Genomic DNA, 23,763 nt, shown 5'->3' with positions numbered 1-23,763 from the left:
TTACCAAGTTACGCAAAGTCTTAACTTTGACCATATTGACCTTTTGGCCCCTGTACTGACCAAGCATCCCAATTTTTTTTCAGCCAACAGCAAAAAATTGATTTGTATAAAAACAAAATAAAGTAATTAGATTCATCTTAGGGAAACATAATAAATACCATATCACCAAAGACGATTATACTTTTCTTGGTTTATTAGATGTTAAAACCAGGGCCGAACAAATGACACTACAACACGTACAGACAATATATACAAAAAGTTGTCCAGACTTTATGTTAAATAATTTTAATAGGATAAATCATAACCATGGTACTAGAGGTAAAGATTGTAATTTTATTGTTCCAATGAATAACTATACTGTTAGTAAGACCTTTTTTTTTAATGCAATCACACTGTGGAACAAATTACCAATAGAAATAAAAAATATTTTTACACACAATAGTTTTAAAAGGACTCTTAAGAAATTTTTATTAACAAATATGCAAATTATATAGACCTAAAATTATTATTGACTTTTCTTGTAAATAATAGTAGATATTTTTATAATAATAATGATTATCAGAATTAATTTTTAATTTTAATAATTTATTAATTTGTAATACTGTATAAAATAATAATAGATCCATATTTTTGTATAATTATTGTAATTTTGTTTTATTATGTTGGGGACCCCTTTGGAAACAAGCCTCTGGGCTTAAAGGGCCATCCCCTGCTTTCCATGCTTATTTTCTTGTCTTGTCTTGTATTTTTATATTTAATGTTTCTCTATTTATTTCATTTTCATTATACTGTTTTATATATTTGTACTGTATTTGGAAAGCAATAAATATTACTTACTTACTTATTGATATAAGGAAGCAAAAAAAACATTGTTGGCATAGTTTGCTAGAGGGTGCAGGTAACCCTTTCTGGCTCCCCAACAAAATACAGTTCACTTGCTCGTGGAGGCCATACAGGTTATTGGTTCTGATGAAATGAGTAGCTATCTTTGAAATTAAGCCTTTAAAGATAAATGTAAAACTATTTTAAAGATTCCACAAAAATTCACTATAAATATCTATATAGTTTAATGATTGAATATTATATTATGTATGTAGTTTATTTTACATACATACATACATATACATTTTGTACAATATCCATCCATTTAAAATGTTTAATAGGCACTTGACAAGTGGGCTCATAATAGTATCTAGAGTAGTCCTAGCTAGTAAGTAGTACTAAAGACTGGTTAGATTGAGTAAATGTATGCCCTGTGTGTGTGTAAATTTTTTCTGGCAAAATTAAATATAATTTATTTATTTAATTATATAAATATTTAACCAATTTCAGTGTAGCACATAGCTTATATGGCCTAGGCCTAGTGAATGTGTTAAACTTACAAATGCTAACGTTCTTGCGCCGTGCCAGGAAAGTGGTATCAATCAATGTCAAGTGAGGTGAAACCGGAGTATGGAATCTTGTAGTTTAGTCGCGTTATTTTGTCTAATTTTTGCAGATACCATCCATAATCTGCTACAAGCAACAACCTTATTAAATCTAACATCCGTAATGTTTAATGTGGTTTCTAAACACTGCTTTCATGGTGGAAACAATATTTTATTTATATTTTCCATAATTGACGCCATGTTGTTATTGTGTATATAGGCGCTAGGCCTACATGAAATCGTAAATATTTGTATTAGGATAAAACTATTTTAATCTATTTTTTTGCTCCATGGAGAATCACTTTTTCTCGATAGAGAGGGAGCCAACAAGATGGCGGTTGCAATCGACCAATCAGATATGCCCTACGCAGTACGCACTGCTATTACATCTGTGTTGAGCCTATCTGCATGAGAATGATACGCAACGCAGCGTGTTACTGTTAAGCGTATAATCGCGAACGCATTCTATATGATCCTTGTATACAAAAATTGCTAGATTACCAAGAAATTACTGATTCCATTGCGATTAACAATATATTTAATTTTATAAAAACTTCACTGTGATTTGACAAGTATATGTTTTGTAATTTATGTGGTCTTAATGTTATTAGATTATTATTTTAAAAATTAAATAATGTTTTTAAAAACATTTACGGCCGCCATCTTGTTGGTTCCCCCTTCTGTTGGAAGCACTTTTTACTCTGGAGTAAGCCCTCTAGCCTTCGGCTTATTACACCTCTCTGAATTTAAACTAACTACAAGTTTTGAGAAATCCAGAGAGGCGTAATAAACATAGAGCATTAGAGCCATATTATAGGTCCTAGGCCTATAATGGCACTTGTTGTGAAAGTTATATATTTCATCAAGAAATTTGGTAAAGGGGCAGTATTTGGTCCGTGGGTTGAAAAATTTCATTTACTGATTTTGATATAACTTGACCATGTTAAAGTTCTGGATTTCATATAAAAGGAAATCAAATCTTTGCACTTTATCACTATTACAGTGAACAAGTTTTAAAGGTTCCCCAAAAAATCATATTGCCATATAGAGGTCGGTGTTTAGTCCTTTTGCCATTCCCTACCAGATGATATCACCTTTATCAAAAGAAAGATGAAGAAGTTTTTTAACGTCTAACGTCTTTTTATTTATTTTTAGTTAATCAATACAATACAAATAGTGATAATTAATCATTCATCTACATTTGACACAGATGTTGGCGGATTCTTAAAGGTACAAACATTGTAAATTTTGGGAAGCGACAAACCTGTGTTGAACATAAACAACAGCTCTTATTCATTTTATCAAGATATTAAAATTGTGAGCAACAAGTTAAAAACATAATTTAATTTTATTGTTTCATGTTATGTGTATCAATAAAAAAAATTTGATTAATTGGTAACTAGCCACAATCGAGGCAGAAACCATGTTTGAAAAAACATTTTAGGCAAGTGCATAGAGAGGGTGGTAAGGGAAAATATATCAAGCAGTTAATGCACAGTGAAAACGGGGTAAATAAAAAATATCTAAATACCTATCTAAAATATCTAAATGCTTATATCGCTGTGTTACATAATCTAATATTTTAAATTAAATTTAAATGAAGTTCCAAATCAATAGTTTTAACAAAATCCACATTATTTATCTTTACTGATATTTTAATCTAATTTTTGTAAACATTCATGTGGGCAATTTAAATGTACAACACCAGAAATGATTCAGTAACTACCAGAGTGGGGATAAAGATGTAAGCAGACCGCCGAGCATAAACACAGGAACTTGTGTAACAGAAAGTGTAACAAGGCCGACAGAGGTCGTGCTGAAGTGATATGATAATACGGCGAGTGAGGATTAAGTAATTCTTTGAATATAGAAATTGATTTGTGATCCTAGGCGATGTCCCTGAAGCTTTAAAAACAAAGTGTAGAAACTGCATTGTAATAATGTTCTTTAGTCGAATTATACACGACTAAACAAATCGCAGTAATAATGGTCTAATTTTAACTTGGGTTGAGATAAAAACAGAATTAACAAAGCTCACTCATATTAATAGTGTTATTTTCATACTGATTATATACTGCTAAAGCATAGACAAATTAAAGTAAATGTTTAAAAGCACTGATTATCAATTGTTGTGTAGATTTTGCCATTAATATACCTACTTATCAAAAGGACAGAGTAGGCCTAGTAAGCTATTTGAAAAAAAATGGCAGAAAAACAGATAAAAAGGAAAGTAAAAATGAGAGCAGAAATGCACAATCAGCTGCAGTATATACTTACCTCTGTATTCCAAGACCCTGGTTACTCACAGATATGACATCCATACAGGAAAAAAAAGAAAAAGAGTAGCATTGTCATTGTGAAGGTGTGACTGTAATGCATTTTATGCGTACAAGTGTGTACTGTATTAGGATGCAAATTAGTACTGTAGCATTATTATGCAAATCGTGGAATTGTGGAAAGGACAATGAGATGCAGTAGGGAGCTAGACCTAAAACTAAGAGGTAGCAGCCCAATGGTAGTTCTCAGAGGAGGAAACAGATGAGGCTTAGGCGCAGGCAAATACTTTATATGCCAGGAGAGAAGGCAAGCTACTCATTGTGATTTTAGTAAACGGCCAAGAACTCATTGTGATTGTGGGAAATGGCCAAGAATTCATTGTGATTGCTGTAAACGGCAAAGAACTCATTGCGACTGTGATAAACGGCGAAGAAACCATTGCGATTATGGTAAACGGCGAAGAAACCATTGCGATTATGGAAATAGACCAGGCTATAACTGAGTGGACATTGTGGTGGACAATAAACGTAATTATAAACAAATGGGAGAATGTTGTTCTGTAATTGTGAATCTTTAAAAGCTTTGACTATATTTGAATTAAAAACCATAAATGGCAATTAGGCTTTGTGATATGTTTTAGAGTATATAATTGTAATTTACAAGCATAAACAATGAAATGGCATTGATTTAGTTTAAAAAAACAATTGTTTGCATTAAAACATACTCTGCATACTGCAAATGGATACTTTATTTATTTTATATTTTATTTGATTTCCACATCATACAACAGGGACAATAACAGGATTGCATACATAGAAAAACAAAATAATACCATATACTGTATACCATTAATATTATATAACATTTTATATTTATTCTATTAATACCCATATGTTCAACTTCTATGCAAACATCCAGGTTAAAAAAAACCTGATGATGTATCTATATTGGGTAGATATTGATTGACAAAATCCAGGACAGGTGCTTGCAGTACATTTTTTGTTGATATTATAATTTAAAAAGTATTTCTAAATATTCATTAAACATTGTTTTCATGGATAATCAATCAATATTTGTTTTTTAGACAGATGTGTATAAAACTTCTGCTTTTTTTTATAAATCGTTTAACAAAAATATTTTTCAAATATGAAGATAAATTTTACAAATAATAAAATAAATACCATTGCAATGGAGATAAATGCTCATGTAAGACTTACTATGTCGGATTATTGTCCAAATTGAAATCATCTTAGATTCCTAAATATTAACTTCAATAAAAATAACGATAAAATAATGTGGAAAGAAAATTCAAGTACATAATGACCTGAGAATTTCTATTTAGGCATGTTCGAAATGTTATGTTAAGCCACATAATTAATTTGATGATTTTATTGTCTTTGTTATTGTTTTTAGTCTCAAATAGATGGCATGTTTAATATAACTTCATATCTTTTTTCTCCCCAGTTTATTAATAAAAATTGTTAGACATAGTTTTCAAAAATAATAATAATAATAATAATAACTATTATTATTTATTGTATAAATGTTATTTTTATAAAATTATTAATATTGCTTGCACTCAATAAAGCCTGGTTTCCATAAAATTGCCACACGCGCAGATGTCGCCGACGCAATCGGGAAGGCTCCCCGATTCATCGCAGTCAAATCGGCATGATTGAACCATGTTCAACTTTTCCGATTTTGTTGGCGATGAATCGTTTACGCGTACCAAAGAATATTTAGCGCTCGCTTACTAGATCCCTGATAAATTCTAGCGTTTCCATAGAATCGCTACGCTCTGTCGTGTAGCGATTTTATGGAAACCAGGCTTTATGGATTAAACAAACTTTTATTTATAAAGACTCATTTATTGTCAACATTATTTGTAATTAATACTTAATGATATAATGTTTATAAGATGCAAAACCATACAATATATAATAATATTCATTGAACATTTGTGTTGTATACAACGCAAATGAGACAGGCATACTGGTAAATAATTGTAGTATTGAAACATACATGCTCCGACCGTGTACCATAACGATTAATTAAAAACAAGATTAGATTAGTTAAACAAAAACCATGAAAAAAAAGTTTAACATTGAGGAGTAAAACTAAATTATACAGTTCAGGACTGACATACTGAATACTAATTATGTTTTATTATGATTTAGATATTTAAATTTTGTAAATATTTAATTACCACTCTTTTTCACTAGCTTATTTATACTGTATTGTAACTTTTGTATGATGTTATTAAGTTTTGTGTCTACTGTAAAGCCTATTGTTTGTAGAAGACTATCATTAAATGTTTTTCAGTTTGTACTGTAGCTTATTTTTTAAAGATGCAGATAAGCATCCTCAGTCCAGTTGTACTGTAGAGCCAGTAAGAAAATATCTGCCTTGGTTCCATCTGTTAATAAAACAACAAAATAGTGTTAAGAAGAAATGGAAAAAACATTAGAAATAAATGTTCCAAATATAGCTTTTTAGGCTATCGCTCTCTGTAGAGCGATAGCCTATTGTTATTGTCAAAGATTTCATTTTTTTCAGCTCATTTTTTGTGCGCAGCAGATCTCCAAAACGGCGGTAGCAGTTATGTTGTAACTTGGCCAGCAGATGCACGTATATATGTAGTTGTGCAACAAACTTTGGTTTTATGAAAATATGGTCGCGTAGCGTAACTACGCGCGATTTTCTGAAATTCTTAGATTCATGACTATAAATTGAAAACCAATAGATATTTTTAATTACCACTTGACACACGTATGCTTCATGTCAAGGGTCATCTTCCTGTATCATCAGCAGAATTTTGAACCTTGGTCAAATCACGCGCGCTTTGAAAGTTAAAATGCTCAAAATCACATTTTTCAAAAAAAATTGCGTTGCGCGCGCGCTTTTGCGCACTTAGCCCGTATACAGCCTAGAAAGCTTGATTATTGTTCTATATATTTTTATGATACATTTCTTTCATATTTGATGAATTATGAATGTAAAATAATGACACACGTGCACGTCAAACTTTTAAAATCGTTATTAAAATCGAATTATATGCAAATTTGTCTAAAAATATGCCTATTTTCGATCGATTATAGCTGTCCGGGATGGCTGGTGACCCCCCATTTTTTAAAATTATTCTAAAAGGTAATGAGTTGTAGATATGAATTCACATGAAATTTAGACCGTAAGTATGTTATGACATCATCATATGGCCATCTGAATTTTAAAAATTGGATTTTTATCTCTTTTGACACAGTTCGTCACATTCAATAGAGCGCATATCGCTTAAACGTTATTAATTTCCTTCCAATTTTCAATAATGTTATTACTCAAAACATTTTCCTTCAGACATATGAACTTTATTTTTAATTTGAAAAGGTCATCATATTCAAACAATTAAGTAAACGTGAGTGGTATAAAACATCAACTAAACCGTTTACAATGCCAATACTGTCAACTGTTGACGCTTGTTGAACGGTTTTGATCGATGCTAAGATGTTTGTACAATCGTTGTGGTGCAGCCTACTATAGACTAAGCCTAATAAATAGCATGTGCATGTTACGATGTATTGCGCGATAGCCAAACTCGTCATCGTGACGAGTTCAAATCTAGTTCTTATTATTGTGTTAGCATAAACTTTCTGCTCTATATTACAATGCTTACAAGGTTTAATTTGTAGATCCAGAGACTGGGGTACAGAAATTGAGAAAAATATTTTATGAGAAAACATACAGTAGCTGCTTATTGCAAATAACATTTGCAGAACAAAAAATTACTTACAATTACTACAACAACTACATTGTGGGTCATTTGGTTATTCAATTCACCATATGTTATCTAGGATTATGGCTGGCTAAGTGGTGGTAAAATTTTTCAGCGAAGAACATTCCTTGCTGTTACAGATTTACAGGTTGGCACATTCAGACCATTTATGTTTACTAATATACTTACACTGTACAACTTTTTATTGGCCAATAACTATAAAAAAGCGTCCTGTGCTATAGACCGCATAAGCTCAACTTAATAATGTTATTATTTCCTAATAGCTAATTTCTAAAATATTATTTTTTCTGAACAGATTGATGAATTTAGAGAAATGGCCACACATAATGTGAGAGTTAAGAGGTAGTCAGTGGAAACATTCTTATTGACCTAACAACCATTCATCTTATGAAACATTAAAGCAAAATGTGACCTTTGACCTCAGTCTTTTTGTATTTCAATAAACTACAGGAAGATAAAATTGGCTTAAAGTGTTTATTTATGTTTATTTTTAAATTAGATACATTATTTAACTATATGTACATGAGTAAAACAAATCTTTAAACGTATTTATGTAAATAAAATTTTAAATATAAAAAGGCAAGTAAAACAAGGCATTAATAAAAGGCAATGAAGGCAGATAAAGTGTCTAATCTTAACGCATTAAATTCAGTTTTCATATTGATAAATCCTCCACTATGGGTCACGCACAAAAGCTTTGCTGAACTTGACCTTACATCTAATCTAGGGCATTGGGATTTCTATGTATTAAAACACAATGGCTTTGAATTTTTGTTATATCTTCGGCTATCTATGATGTATTGTTGGGCCCATTTAACCACCAACATTAGTGGAAGTGGAAAGTGAATATATCACACGGTATATACCTAATACTATACTAGATAACTTCACACAAAGCGGTTTTGTTTTCAGAAAATATAGAAACAAAAAAATGTAAATAAGTAACATTAAATACTAGAGTTTTACTTGTATACTATAAACACCACAGGTCCAGAACATTAATTCTAAACTGCCTAGTGATATACTGAAAATTAATTCATTTTTAATTTTTGGAGTTAATCTTTACGTCTAGTACAAAAAAGGGAAACGATGAATGCCAAATCTGCTAGATTAGGTAAAGGATATATAATATAGGATTGTTCAAAAGATTTTGAAAGATGCGTTTTCTTTTGCCGTAAGTCAAGGGTAGTCAAGGCACATATTTATCTACAAATATTGGCTTGTTAAAAATATCAGATATCCTGGATAAAATTTTTAATTTAACAACCTATTTCTTTGTTTCTTTTTAGATATATAAGAATAATCAGGGACACCTAAACCGCTGTTCCATGACTGTCGGCAACATCACTCACAAGTTTATCTGTTACACTCATTAAAAATCAATCTAGCTCATTAATACCCCTTTCAAACATTGACTGTGAAAATAACATCAATTGACTTGTCACCTACAAATTAGTAACCTCGACCTCAGTTGTCGGTACTCTGTTATCAAAGCATTTGCAATTCAACTTTTTTTAACTCACGGCATAAACGATTAATGCTGGACAACAGACCCTTGAATACTACAGGTCACTACATAATACAAGCATTTGTGACTAAATCTATTTTGTCACAAAACTTGTGTTTGTGTAATTGGAAAATGTTGATTCGGAATCCAGGATTAGATTTTTCATTACCTTATTCATTTTGTGACTACATTAGGAAACGAAAAACACTTGCATTTTTCAAAAGGGACGTGATCGATGTTGTATTTGTCTAATAGCCAGGCCACCATCGGCGAAACAGACAAGGAACGTTTAAAGGCAGTTGAGTTTAATATTAAAGTCACGACTCGAAATGATCTTGTTCAATTTCATAATGCGTTATTTACAGCTTGCCTTCGGTAAGCACTCAACTATCTCATAAGCAGACCAGGCAATTTATGTAGATCAACATCTTGCACGAAACTTTTCTATCCGGTCTCATACTTAACTGAAGATAGAACAATGGGTTTAGCTTCAATTAAATAAAGCACACGTAAAATAGTAATATACCAAGTTGCCGATTAGTAGACAGCTAAAACTGTGGGCTGGCTGGATTGCAATCATGAAGCAAACAAATATTTGCTGGTATTTCAGAAATGCTTTATTAAACTGTCAAACTTAAGTTAGTTGTACTGGATTAATTACGTAAAATTTATGAGGTAAAACTTTCATCGTTGGTCAACAAAGGCAATTTAAGGTTTTTGGTAAAATTGTTATTTTCAAGCAGAATATTGATCATTGATAATATACTAGGAAATGAGATGGTAACTACAAAATTAAAATCCAATTGTTAGGGGAAAAAGCTTCTTGTTGATCACGATTAACCATGCAAAATAGAGAAAAAACAAAAACAAAATCAAAATTACCCTGGGAATTCAAATTTACAACCAATTACAATTTCAGTATTACAGAATAATGATAAAAATAAAGGACTGGCCTCAACATGGAAAGGGGAAACATTAATTAAATATATTTTAACTGTAAAAACATGTTTAGCTTTTAATATGTAATAAACGATAAAAGGCAAACACAAAAGGTTTGTCTTCTATGCACACCATGGTACAACATGCAATTGGTGTGAATTTTGCAGTCAACATCCAACGGAGATGGTCATGGGCTATACAAAAAGTTAACCAAATATTTACTGAATTAGGACTTATTAAATATGTAAAAAATTATCTCTGAATCAAAAGGCCATCAAATGTGGAATTTCCAGAGGGCGTCATTCAAGCATAACCGTTTAGAGAGGTGAGTCGATAGGTTAGGCACAATTTTCAAGTAAAAGAAAATCCACATGGTCGTGGATTACTTGTTCACTTCCATTTGTAATAAAACATTTATAGGATTATTTATGTAGGCTTTTGAACTATATATTTCTAAAAGTGTTCACAATATTCGTTTTCTTTCATTCTTAGCGTGTACAAAATCGTATATCGGCAATGCCACCTGTATTTTAACATTGGGAATGCTAATTATTCATTTACGCAAGGTGACTACTATAACCTTATACTACCACGTTTTTATTCTAGGCACACTCTAACCCTGAGCACAATTCCATGTTGAACCTGAGGTTTGAACGTAGTATTCATTCATTATTCTACTAATCCGTCGGATAGTCACCTGCTTATCATAGGTACAGAATCGTAATTACCTCCGCCAAGGAGGTTATGTTTTCACCCCTGTATGTTTGTGTGTGTGTGTGTTTGTGTGTGTGTCTGTGAACAGCCTGGAGGCCACAGTTTTTATCCGATTCTCACCAAATTTGGCAACAATGATCTATGACCAAAAAGCTCGGACGAGTTCGAATTTGAGGGGTAAAGGTCATAGGTCAAGGTCACAACTAACAAAAAACTATTTTACTGCCTAGAGACCACAGTTTTTATCCGATTCTCACCAAACTTAGCCACAATGATCAATGACACATCATATAATTGTGGTTAAATTTTGAAGGGTCAAAGATCAAGGTCCACAAAAAAAAAAAAAAAAAATAAATAAAAAAATAATAAAAAAAAAAAAACCTCAGTGGGACTTGAACCAGCGATCTCAACTGTGCGAGGCTGGATACATAACCACTACACCACACTGTCATCCACAACTTTGTAGTGTGCAGTTAACATTTACACTTAGAACTAATAAAAACAATTAAAACAAAAATATATTCAGGGGGCATTTTATGTAGGGGAATTTTACAGTAGGCGGAGGTTTGTACTCTCGGAGTACCCTCTAGTTATAATTACATCTACATTTTTTACTCTGGATTTCCTAATTTGTAATCCAAAAATATGTAAATGCATTTAAATTTAACTTTGCAGTACTTACTTTACATGAGGGATACATTCACATTGCATCATCGTATTCGGGATTATAAACGTTGGACAACCTAATTTCCACAACTGCTAAACACCACAGGTGCAGAACATTAAAGATGTATTGTCCCCCAAAAACATGAACAAATGAAGATCAATTAAATCAGACTTTGAATATGTTATTTTGTAGTTTTAATAAAGTTAATCACTTCTGTAGAAAAAAAAAACAAAACAAAATATGTTTTCACTTATAAAATAAAAAATTAAATGGTTAAATTCAATCAAAAACCCATTGGCTGGCAGCCAATTTGACCATTTTTTGCTTTAAATTACAGTTTTCCAATTTTTGCTCAAAGTTGATAACTATTCATCCCATCCGTTATGCTATTCGTCTTGGGTAGACATTGTGTATGCTAATCGTTTCCATGACTCTCGGTGGTCTGATGGTCTGTCATTAACTTTGAGATCGATGTATTTGCTTTTTTGAGTTCTTTGTTTATGTTTCCTATCCAGGTAGTTTTTGGTCTGCCAACTGGTCTTTTAACTTTTCTAATAGATTCTGTCAACGCTAATTTGGCTGGAGTGTCCATCGGAAGCCTTAGCATATGTCCGGTCCATATTTTCTTTTCCTTATTATGTTTGACCATTTTAGTTCTTTCGTTCTGCTGCATAGTTCTATATTTCTGATTGTGTACGGCCACTTAATTTTTATAATTTTCCTTAATAATTTCCTATGGAAACAGTCAATTTCGTCCTCTTGTTTTTTGGTTATTTTCCATAATTCTGAGTTGTACATGAATATGCTTCTGACGTATACATTGAATAGTCTCATTTTTACTTCTAGTGATAAGTTTTTGCTTGTTAGAATTTCTTTGTAGTTGTTGAAGGCTGATATTGCGAGTTGTTTTCGGCGTTTCATATCGTTATCTGTGTCAATTAGCGATCCTAGATATTTACATTTTTTCCACGATTCATCTCCTTTTCTTTTGATTATATTATTCTTCTGTTTTTAGTGTTGTTTATGATTTAGGTTTCTGCTTTCTAGTTTCTTAGGTATGGTCTTCTTAACTTCTTTAACTTTTTTGAATTTGCCACCCATCCGATGTCGTCTGCATATTGTTGATCCATTATGAAGAATGATGATTTTGGTGGTTGTTGGTTTTCATCATCGTGTTCCAGTGCTCTTGCAAGATAAAGAGTGAAGAGCACTGGACTCAGGCAATCTCCTCATAAATTTTACCTAATATACACTAAAATATACATTAAAATGGCATATTCAACAAAAAGTTTATTAAGAATTATTTTTTCAGTGCGACAATACATCTTTAATTCTAAACTACCCAGTGATATACCGAAAATAAATTCACTTTTAATTGTCATAGAAGTTTTGTGTCTGATAATATTTGATTACACATAAAATAGTTATAAACCAAGTTGCTGATAAATGACAGCTAAAACTGTGGGCTGGCTGGATTGCAATCATGAAGCAAAAAAATATGTGCTGGTATTTCAGAAATGCTTTATTAAACTGTCAAACTTAAAAGTTAATTGTACTGGATTAATTAGGTAAAATTTATGAGGTATAACTTTCATCGTTGGTCAACAAAGGCAATTTAAGCTTTTTTGGTAAAATGTTATTTCAAGCAGAATATTGATCATTGAATGAGATGGTAACTACAAAAATAAAATCCAATTATTAGAGGGAAAAGCTTTTTGTCTTCATGATCTACCATGCAAAATAGCAAAAAAAAAAAACTACCCTGGATTTCAGTGTTGCAGAATAATGATAAAAATAAAGGACTGGCCTCAACATGGAAAGAAGAAAAAATTGAGTAATGAAAGATGAATTAAATATATTTTAATTGTAAAAACATGTTTAGCATTTAATATGTAATGTAAATGAAAGAAATTTTATAGGAATTAAAGAATTTTATAGTTGATTGTGATCCTAATGGGTTAAACTGTGTCAAATCAACCAATGGTGATATGAGTCACGTCACAGATTTGGCTAAAATTTTTTTTTTAGACTGTACCATATATATATATATATATTCAGGTTGAAAGTATCAGACCGTTAGAATAGAGTGCTCGATACCAAGGTAGACCAAAAATAAATAAAAAAAACAACAGCAGAAAACCTGGTTACTTCATTGTTTTAATCGCTACAAATCTGAAGTAACCAAGTTTTCTGCTGTTATTTTATTTATTTATATATATATATATATAAATCCAAAGGCAAATTACTGAAAAAATGACAATGCTGTGGGTATCAGTGGCTGGATCTCAATGGAGATACAAAAAAAAAAAGCGAAAAGCTAAATCAAAACGATAAGTAAAACAGCCAGACAAGTTAGCAGAGCTTTCGGGCAACACTAGCCCTTCATCAGTGCCCTTCATATATATATTATGTCCACTCAGGCAGCGCTTGCCTGATATATCTATCTATCTTTGTCCACTGATGAAGGGCTAGTGTTGCCCAAAGCTCTGCAAACTTTTGAAACGATAAGATAAGGAAATCTGTGAGAATGAGAAAAAGTCGGCCCAACCGAGACTCGAACCCGGACTTTATGCTTGATATGCAGCTGTCCTAACCATTAGACCACTGGGGCTTTCATGGTATTGTTCAAACTCGATAGGATAGCGACTCTTTAACATTCTCGGCGTTGTATGGCGGAACAGCACTAGTCCCTCAATTGCACGCACACCAGAGATCAAATTGATACGCCCTCATCTTTCAGTATTTTATTCACGAAGCAGGATCTCGGAAGAGATACTTTTATATATAAACACAACAGGCAAAGAACATTAATTCTAAACCTGGCCGTTGATATACTGAAATTTAATTAATTCATTTGAAACGATAAGATGAGGAAATCTGTGAGAATGAGAAAAAGTCGCCCCAACTGAGACTTGAACCCGGACTTTCCGCTTGAAATTTAAATTTCAATATTAACCACCATTTAAGCTGTTTTTTTTAGTTGTATTCCAAAATTGTTTATATCTATCAAGCTATCTTCTTTGTTTTCTACTCAATATCTCCACCCTCTATTCCAGCCTTGTGCCTTTTTTGTTTTATTACTTGGCAAAATAAAAATTTGCCAAGTATAGTATTTACTTTGTTTGTATGTATGTATGTAAGTTTGTTTGTTTGTTAACACGATAGCGCCTACAGTTGTCAAGTTATCGTTCTGAATTTTTGGGTGTAGATAGGTATATACTTTCAGACCATGCCTATTGAAAATCAACAAAATTGGTTTATTAATAACTTCACAAATAACAAAAATGATATTATTTTCAGACCGGCTAGTGTTATAAATTGTGATTTGTAGTTTTCAATTTAATTTGATTTAATGTACAGGTTTTTTGATACGAGTAGTTTTAAAAAACCTATTTCTTTTCAAATTCACCCGTTTGTTTTTTCGCGTTGCGTTTATTATTCAAATTAATCTATTGTTAGTTGATAATTGGTTTTTTAGTACCAGCGTGTGTCCTTCCTTATTTCATTCTGTACATAGGTATATACTTACATAACATGCCTATTGATTTTCAGGAAAATTGATATATTGGTCATGTCACAAAAGCTTATCTTCCGTATGATATATTAAATAGCACGCATTCTGTCTTCTTTTAACATGGACATATTCTTTGATATGGACCAACATATTAGTCGACTGGTCGAGCGGTTAAGCTTACTCCAAGGGTTAAGTAGTCCATGGGTAAAGGCAGGGGCGCCGAAAATCGGCACAGATTCAAGACACTCCTCAACTCCTGGTCAATCTTGATTTTAGAAAGGTCATTGTTGCAATGACGGAGTTTGTTTGTATCAAAAATTATTTAAACAAATTATAAACCCCAGCTGGATTTGAACCATGTATTGCTAATACCTAAAGCAAAAAAATGTATCATTCAACATGCTCCCTATCAGTGGATATATTTTGCCAAGTACTTAACTGAGTGCTTTCATTTCTTTTATTCCTGTCCACTCAGGCAGCACTTGCCTGATACAGTATATATCTATCTATCTTGTCCAAGTACCTTCACTTGCACTGATGAAGGGCTAGAACGTGTTGCACCAAAGCTCTGCTAACTTTTCTGGCTGTTTTACTTTATCGTTTTGATTTAGCTTTTCGCTTTTGTTTTGTATCTCCATTGAGATCCAGCCACTGATACTCAAAGCATTGTAATTTTTTCAGTATTTTGCCTTTGAATGACTTGACATGTTTCGAGAAACTATTCTCATCATCAGAACAGAAAACAACGCCTAGAGTACTTATATACCAATAGGACAGGTTGTATGTATATGAGGAAGTAAATTAGCATGAAGGAAAGTAGGCAACAAACAATCATATGGCAAGCGTGAAACCTAAGTTATAGATTTATTTGTTCAAGGAAGGTTTAATCCATGTGATGTGGTATATAAGTACTCTAGGCGTTGTTTTCTGTTCTGATGATGAGAATAGTTTCTAAAAAACATGTCAAGACATTTTAAGGAAGTTTGCCTATTTATCAAATGCCTCACAATCGTTATTTTAACTCGAAAGTTCGGTTGATTCATTCATGAGATACATACTGTGTGGCGCAGACTCAAAATGAGCACAGAAAGAACACGGTAGTAAATAACTGTACTGTAAAATGATAAATTTCATCAAACTTGCAATTCACTAATAGGCACTGTTATTTTTTTGCTGTAGCCTTGAACCCAAAGAAGAAAGAAGTGCAATTTAAACATTAAGTATGAGGCAATCGCTACAATTTATAGTAAAGATTTACAGAAGAGTACTTGACTGCAATACCGATATTATGTTTCTGTCTTCACAAGATTCAATAGATGTTGACCTCTGTAACCCTTTAAAGTTAAATTAAAGTGCTTAACATTTCAATTTTAATGAAGATTTAAAAAGAAAAAAAAAACATTAGAGCAAATTTTAAGTATATTTTAAAGTATCCCCATATTCCAAATAAAAATGAGAAAAAGGTGTTTCTCAACTGATTTGTTTCATAATATATCCTACATAACATATCTAATTTACTTCATATAAACCTGTTCACGATCTCCGATTTGCAAACAAATGTCTATTCACCATACTACAAACTTTAAATTCATGGGGTAATCGATCATTTATTTTTGCAGTTCCATTTCTTTGGAACCAACTTCCCGAACATGTTAAATCTTCAAATTCATTCATTCAATATAAGATTTCCTTATTTTTGTTTTTGTTTTTATTGTTGTTTTTATTGGTGCAGCTGGTGCTTCTACTGCTATTGTTATTAGGTGATCATTTAGAATAAAATACTTGTCCAAAAAACTTCATTTTTGTACAAGAGGCAAGAGTTATAATTTGTGATTTGTAATTTTAAAACATAATTAGATTTATTGTACAAGGTTTTTGATGCGAGTAGTTTAAAAAACATATTTCTTTTCAAATTCACTTGTGTGTTTTGCGTTGCTGTTCTATTGTTAATCGACTGAAGCTATTGTTAGTTGAAAGGCTGGTTACATAACCTTTACACCAAACTCATATACACATGATTGTAGTGAAATTAGCCTAAATCACACAACATTAAGACACACACTTTTGGTGAAACTCGGGTCAAGGTCAGGAGGCCAATTTTGATTTGGCCAAGTATCGCACTATACGCGAAGGCTAGTTTGGATTAGGATTGGCAGGATTACTCAAAAAGTAATTACAAGATCTTTACCAAAATGAATATACAGATAGATATGTGGTCAAGGACCATATTCCATTAAATTTTGGGACCATGGTTCCAATTCTGGACCACTTTTTAGTATACTTTTCATACCTGCTAGTGTTAATAGTGTGTTGATAGGAAGAATTTTTCAAAAGCCGGCGAGCAGTCTTATAACAAGTAAACTGAAATTGCATTTTCTCGAGAACTACTTGTTCAAAAAACTTCATTTTTGTACAAGAGGCAAGAGTTATAATTTGTGATTTGTAATTTTAAAACATGATTTGATTTAATGTGCACCTTTTTTGATCTATTTCTTTTCAAATTCACTCGTTTGATTTTCGCGTTGCTGTTCTATTGTTAGTCAACTGAAGCTATTGTTAATTGAAAGGCTTGTTACATAACCATTACACCAAACTCGCATACACATGCTTGTAGTGAAATTAGCCTAAATCAAAAACAGCATTAAGATGCACACAAATATATATATATATATATATATTTTTCCTGGAGAAATCTTATTTAGGAGAATTTTACAGTAGCTTTCTAGTTATTGTATGAAATCTTTATTCTTATTAGGTGATCATTTAGAATAAAATGATCACCTATTGTTATTGTATGAAATCTTTATTGGTTATCGGCACTTGGCGGATAACCCCTTGTTATTGTCACAATCTTTTTTTTCTCTATATTCTTCTTTCTTTCCACGAATTTTGTTCGCAGCGTATTTCTAATTCTGGCCAACATAAGATTGTATAACTTTGTCATAAGATTGACCTGTAGCTGTAGATGTGCAAGAAACGTCGTTATATGACTTTAGAGTCGCGCAGCGTATTTTATGCGCGATTTTATGAATTTCAATGATTGGTCATATATTATAAACCAAAAGTCATTTTGTATTGACACTAATTTATAATTTAATGCGCTAACTTTCTGTTGAAAAAAAATTGCATGTTTTACACAATGTTACGCACGCATGCGCATTTAAACAACTTAACTTTCTACACGTTTCAAGTCATTTTAAGTATGTCAAAAATTCCTATTTTTGCGTGCGGTGTGTACAAAGCGTGAAATACGTCAATGTTTTGCGTAAATCATATTTTTCCAGCCTTTTATAGTAATTTTACCAAATTTGGAACCATTTCGACTTAAAATTACGTCATACGAGCACGTCAAATTACACAACTCACATGCGTTTTTGATGGAAAAGTTATAAAATATCAAAATTATGCCTTTTTTTAATCGGTAATAATTTCTAAACAAAACGGTGAACTTGATTTGTATTACATATTCTGGAAGGTGATGAGTTGTAGATATGGAATCATACATTGTGACGTCATCATGTGGCTACTTAAATTCCAAAAATGTGTTTTTTTGCGATGACGTCATTACATTTCATATTCATTTACGAGTATCTCGTTTATTCTTGCTCAAATTTTTCTCAGATTGCAGTATTTTATAGCTTAGACCTTTATCTTCCGGAAGGTGATATTTATTTTTTATTTGATAACAGCATCGCGTAAAAAAATGTGAATGATGTGGGTCACCTATTTTTATCTTTGCAGTAAATTTCAATCTGTTATAGCTCCTCAGAATAAAAAGTGATACCCATGAATAAAATGTTTTCTGGAAGCTGTTGAACTGTAGATTTGAATTCATGTAACTATTTTTTCTATCGGATATTGTGACCTCATTATATGACCAGTTTAATTAAAAAGGTCAAATTTTCATCGTCTGCGTCATAGTTCATCACATTTAAATGTGCGCGCACCAACATTTTGCGTTTCCTAATTTCTTCAAAATGTTAATATGTTGTTGCTCAAACAATTTTCTTCCGAAATTGCTATCTTTGTGTTTTATTTTGATGACGTTATCATATTAAACATTTGAATTAAAGGCGGGTCCCGTAATTTATTTAATATGTCATAATATAAAGTACAATGTACAGTACACCAGCATAGGCTCTGATGTGATCAAATTGTTGTTTGCCGCCCTCTGTATCATGTAGAAATAATGTCTCCTAGTATACACAGTATACTGTATAATTATAATACATTGTAGCATAGGCGAAAATACAGGACCACCTCTTATTACAGTTTTTAACATAGCGATGTTACAAAATGAAACATTTTACATTGATGACGTCATCAAGTTAAAAATTTGCGTTAAAGGCAGGTACCATAATTTCACCTATGCTACATTGTATGGGATATGTAGTTTGTATACAGTTGTACTGTGCATACTGTATAATACCACATGACACAAAATAGACAGAATACACCATAACATTATAATTTTATTCGGGTAAAAATGGCATAATTTTATTCTAACGTATGACGTGCACATGCCGTTTGTCATGCGGATAACTAACTCGTCAAAGTGACGAGTTCAAGTCTAGTCTTCTTTCTTTCTGTAATTTTTGTGTCACGCGTATCTGTAAAACTTGCAAACATAACGTTTCGTCACTTTCTCAACATATCGTCATTCATATAAAGTTGTGCAGCGAACCTTTTCAGGATGTTTACAATTGCGCAACGTGACTTACGCGCGATTTTATGAATTTCACGTATTCAAATTTCTTCTACATTTTAATATGTTGTTCCTGAGATAATTTCCTTCCGATATTGCTACTTTCCAGTTCATTTTGAAAAAAAACCGTCAACATGTTAAAAATTTGAATAAATATAACGGGTCCCGTAATTTCACCTATTCTACACTGTATGTGATATGTATACAGATTAGTGTATACTATATGACACAGAATTCAGCAATAACAACATATCATATTCTTCAGTTCAGGTCATAATGCCATAATCTTTTTCTGTATGCAATATTCCAACGTATGACGTGCACGTGGCGTTTGTCGTGCGGATAACTAACTCGTCAAAGTGACGAGTTTCATGTCAAGTTTTTCTGTATTATTCTTTCTTTCTGTCAATTTTGTGTCTCGTGCATCTCAAAAACGTGTAAACATAACATTTTATAACTTTGTCAACATGTGGGCATGTACATGAAATTGTGCACCTCCTATTATGAATGACGTCAGAGTTGCGCAACATGATTTACGCATGTTTTTATGAATTTTGCATATTTAACATAGATCGAAAACCATATAAAAATTTAAATTGAAACTTCGCAAAAGTTTAATTTATGTCTTGCGCTAACTTTTTGTGCACCAAAAATGGCATGTTTTACACGAAGTTACGCGCGCACGCACGTTTAAAATTTCATAGTGCGAAAAAACAATTTCTTTGCGTTTCATGTCATTTTGAGCATATAAAAAATTCCCACATTTAATGTTAGTCGTGCGGTGCGCACAACTAACATTAAAACAAACATTTTTGTGTGATTTATGTTTTTCAAGCCTTTTCTAGTAATTTTACCAACTTTTAAACAATTTTGACTTAAAATTACGTCATACGTGCACGTTGAATTGGACAATTTGCGCGCGTTTTTGATGAACAAGTTCAAAAATTCGTCAAAATTATGCCTTTTTTAAAACAGTCATAGTTTCTAAAAAACTAAATGGTGAAAGTTATTTTTATTACAAATTCTGGAAGTTGATGAGTTATAGATATCGGATCATGCATTAATATGGCTAACCGGACATTGTGGCGTCATCGTATGGCCACCCAAATATAAAATATAGGATTTTTGTATCACATTTAATAGAGCGCATCTCCTCTTATGCATTTTCCATTTTCACCCCGATTTTCTAGGTCATGAATCAACTATCTTTCACATGAGTTAAAATATTTTAATTTTGATGACGTCATCGTGTCTAAAAATGTAAATAACGTGGGTCACTTATTTTCATCTTTACAGTAAATTTCTGTTATAGCTCGTCAGAATAAAAAGTGATAATCATGATTAAACCGTTTTCTGGAAGCTATTGGATTGTAAATACAAATTCATGTGAACATTTTGCCAATCAGATGTTGTGACGTCATCATATGGCCAGTTGAATATAAAAAGTTGTATTTTCATATTTTGCGTCATAGTTCATCACATTTAAAAGAGCGTGCATCTATATTTTACGTATTCAAATTTCTTCTACACGTTAATATGTTGTTGCTGAGATAATTTCCTTCCGAAATTGCTATCTTAGTGTTTCATTTTGATACCGTCGCCATGTTAAAAAATGGAATAAATGGCGGGTCCCGTAATTTCACCTATTCTACACTGTATGTAATAGTATTTATACAGATTATACCGTTTATACTGTATATACTATATGACACAAAATTGACAGAATTCAGCACTAAAAACATATCATATTCTTCAGTTCAGGTCATAATGCTATAATCTTTTTCTGTGTGCTATATTCCAATGTATGACATGCATGTAGCGTTTGTCGTGCGGATAACTAACTCGTCAAAGCTTTCTCCCTCACTTTTTGTGTAGAACGTATCTCTAAAATGGGTAAACATATTATTTCATAACTTTGTCAACATATGGGCATTTACGTGACGTTGTGCACCTCCTATTTTTTGAAGACGTCATAGTTGCGCAACATGACTTACGTGCGATTTTAAGATTTTTTTATGATTGATCATAGATTAAAAACCAAGCGTAATTTTTGTTTTGACACTTTGTAAAAATTTAAGTCAAATGGCATGTTTTACAAGAAGTTACGCGTACACGCGCATTTAAAATTTAAAAATGCGCAAAATTAATTTCTAATCAGATTCATGACTTTTTGTGCATGTCAAAAATCCCCATGTGCGTGCAATTTTTTGTGCGCGCAATTTTTTACGCGCGCGATGTGCACGTATCGATAGAAACATCTTTTTTTCGTGTGAATTATTCTCATATAAAAAAAATAGAATAACGTGAGTTACTTAATTTTATCTAGAGTATATTTTAATCTGTTAGATCTCATCGGAATGAAAAGTGACCCACATGATTAAAACCTTTTATGGAAGTTGTTAAATAGTAGATATGAATTCATATACAAATTTTGTCACTTTTCATTCAGATGAAATTAAGTTATTCTATTTTTTTTATATGAGAATAATGATGAATGAAGAATGAAAGAGAATTGATTGAGAAAGAACATATTAAAATGTAGGAGAAAATGGGAAGTTGTTAAATAGTAGATATGAATTCATATACAAATTTTGTCACTTTTCATTCAGATGAAATTAAGTAACTCAAGTTATTCTATTTTTTTTATATGAGAATAATGATGAATGAAGAATGAAAGAGAATTGATTGAGAAAGAACATATTAAAATGTAGGAGAAAATGGGAAACGCATTAGCGCAATGTGATCTATTAAATTGGATTAGTACTAGAGAAAAAAATTATATTTTTAAAATTAGAGTGCCATATGGTGATATCATAACATCCGGTAGATACAAATTTTACATGAATTGATATTTACAACTCATCAGCTTCCATAATATAATATATTTTAAATAAGGAGGATAATATAATATAATATATAAATAAATGAGGAGCTATAATATATATATTTTTGCACAAATTTGTATTAAATTACCTATTTTTTAGCACACGATTATTAAAGTTTAACGTACACATGCTTTATTATTTTGCAATTAAAGTTCATCAAAATGAATTAAATAAATAAACTAGAAAATGTTAAACAGAAAAAAATTACGGCATATGACCTAAATGCTAAATTCTGTCTATTTTGTGCAGTATACACAGTATTTAATACTGTATACATACTACATACAGACGTGTAGCATAGGTTAATTACAGGACCCACCTTTTATTCAAATTTTTAACATGATGATGTCATCAATATGAAACAGGAAAATAACAGTTTCGGAAGATAATTGTTTTAGCAACAACATATTAAAATATTGAAGAAATTCTGAAACGTAGAAACGAGATGCGCGCTCTTTTAAATGTGATGAACTACAACTCAAAAGATGAAAATCCAAGTCACAACATCCAAAAGGCAAAATTGTTACATGAATTTATATCTACAATTCAACAGCTTCGGTAATACGTTTTAACCACAATGGTCACTTTTCATTCTGAAAATAAGTTGCTGACATGTTGACGTAATCAAAATTAAAATGTTTGTAAATCTTATGTTAGGCTGGATACATTGGTTATTTAAACATATGCTTGCGCTGTTAAAAAAAAAGAAGAAAGGCACACGCACTACAGTCCGTATGTACCAGAGAATTATATGTATAGTCACTTATTACATAAAACAACTTTGTCGTGTAGATCGTTCCATTTGACTGATTTCTGTACTATTTGAGTCATAGACCAAACAAAAGGCACAATAATCTATTTCCCTATTTATTGAAATGGAATATTCTAAAACTCAAGCTTACCATTGGGACTTCGCGTTGACTACAAAAAGGGGGTTTCTATTGATCACTATGGCGATGCGCGTAGTCTAATAGAATTAGGGTTGTTTTGTTATGGTGGGCTCCCTAACTGCAGCAATTGTTTTTAGAGAGAAAAAAACATGTATTTACTTACTTTTTATAGGTTTCAAAGTTCAATTGGTAAATTGTGGTTTTCAGTTGAGAAGCTGGTGTTAGATATTCTTTTCTTCTGTTTCTCAATGTGTCCCCGAAGTCCAAAAAAGATGTTCATCACTACAACACTGAGGGCAGTATCTAGAACCGTTTGAGGTGTCCAAACCTATGAAGTATAATAATAAAACATACAATTTTAGCCACAAATAACTGTAACACATGGAATAACATATAACTGATGGCACAAAACAATGTTAGGTACATTATAGGAAGAATCATAAATGTATCT

General features: G+C 31.8%; 1 protein-coding gene across 1 annotated transcript in view; it reads right to left on the bottom strand.

The window, feature by feature from the left end:
- Positions 1 to 4,434: 4,434 nt before the first annotated feature.
- Positions 4,435 to 23,763, bottom strand: part of LOC144845665 (stAR-related lipid transfer protein 3-like) — a 160,893-nt gene continuing 141,564 nt past the window's right edge. The window contains exons 12-13 of the mRNA XM_078703097.1: positions 23,476 to 23,640; positions 4,435 to 6,120 (exon numbers count right to left, since the gene is read on the bottom strand). Coding sequence (XP_078559223.1) covers positions 23,488 to 23,640 — 153 coding nt within the window. The 3' untranslated portion in view covers positions 4,435 to 6,120; positions 23,476 to 23,487. The remainder of the gene's footprint in view (positions 6,121 to 23,475; positions 23,641 to 23,763) is intronic.

The sequence above is a fragment of the Antedon bifida genome, chromosome 1, assembly GCF_963402885.1.
Source record: "Antedon bifida chromosome 1, ecAntBifi1.1, whole genome shotgun sequence".
Taxonomy (NCBI): Eukaryota; Metazoa; Echinodermata; class Crinoidea; order Comatulida; family Antedonidae; genus Antedon; species Antedon bifida.
This window is presented reverse-complemented; position numbering and strand designations above follow the sequence as displayed.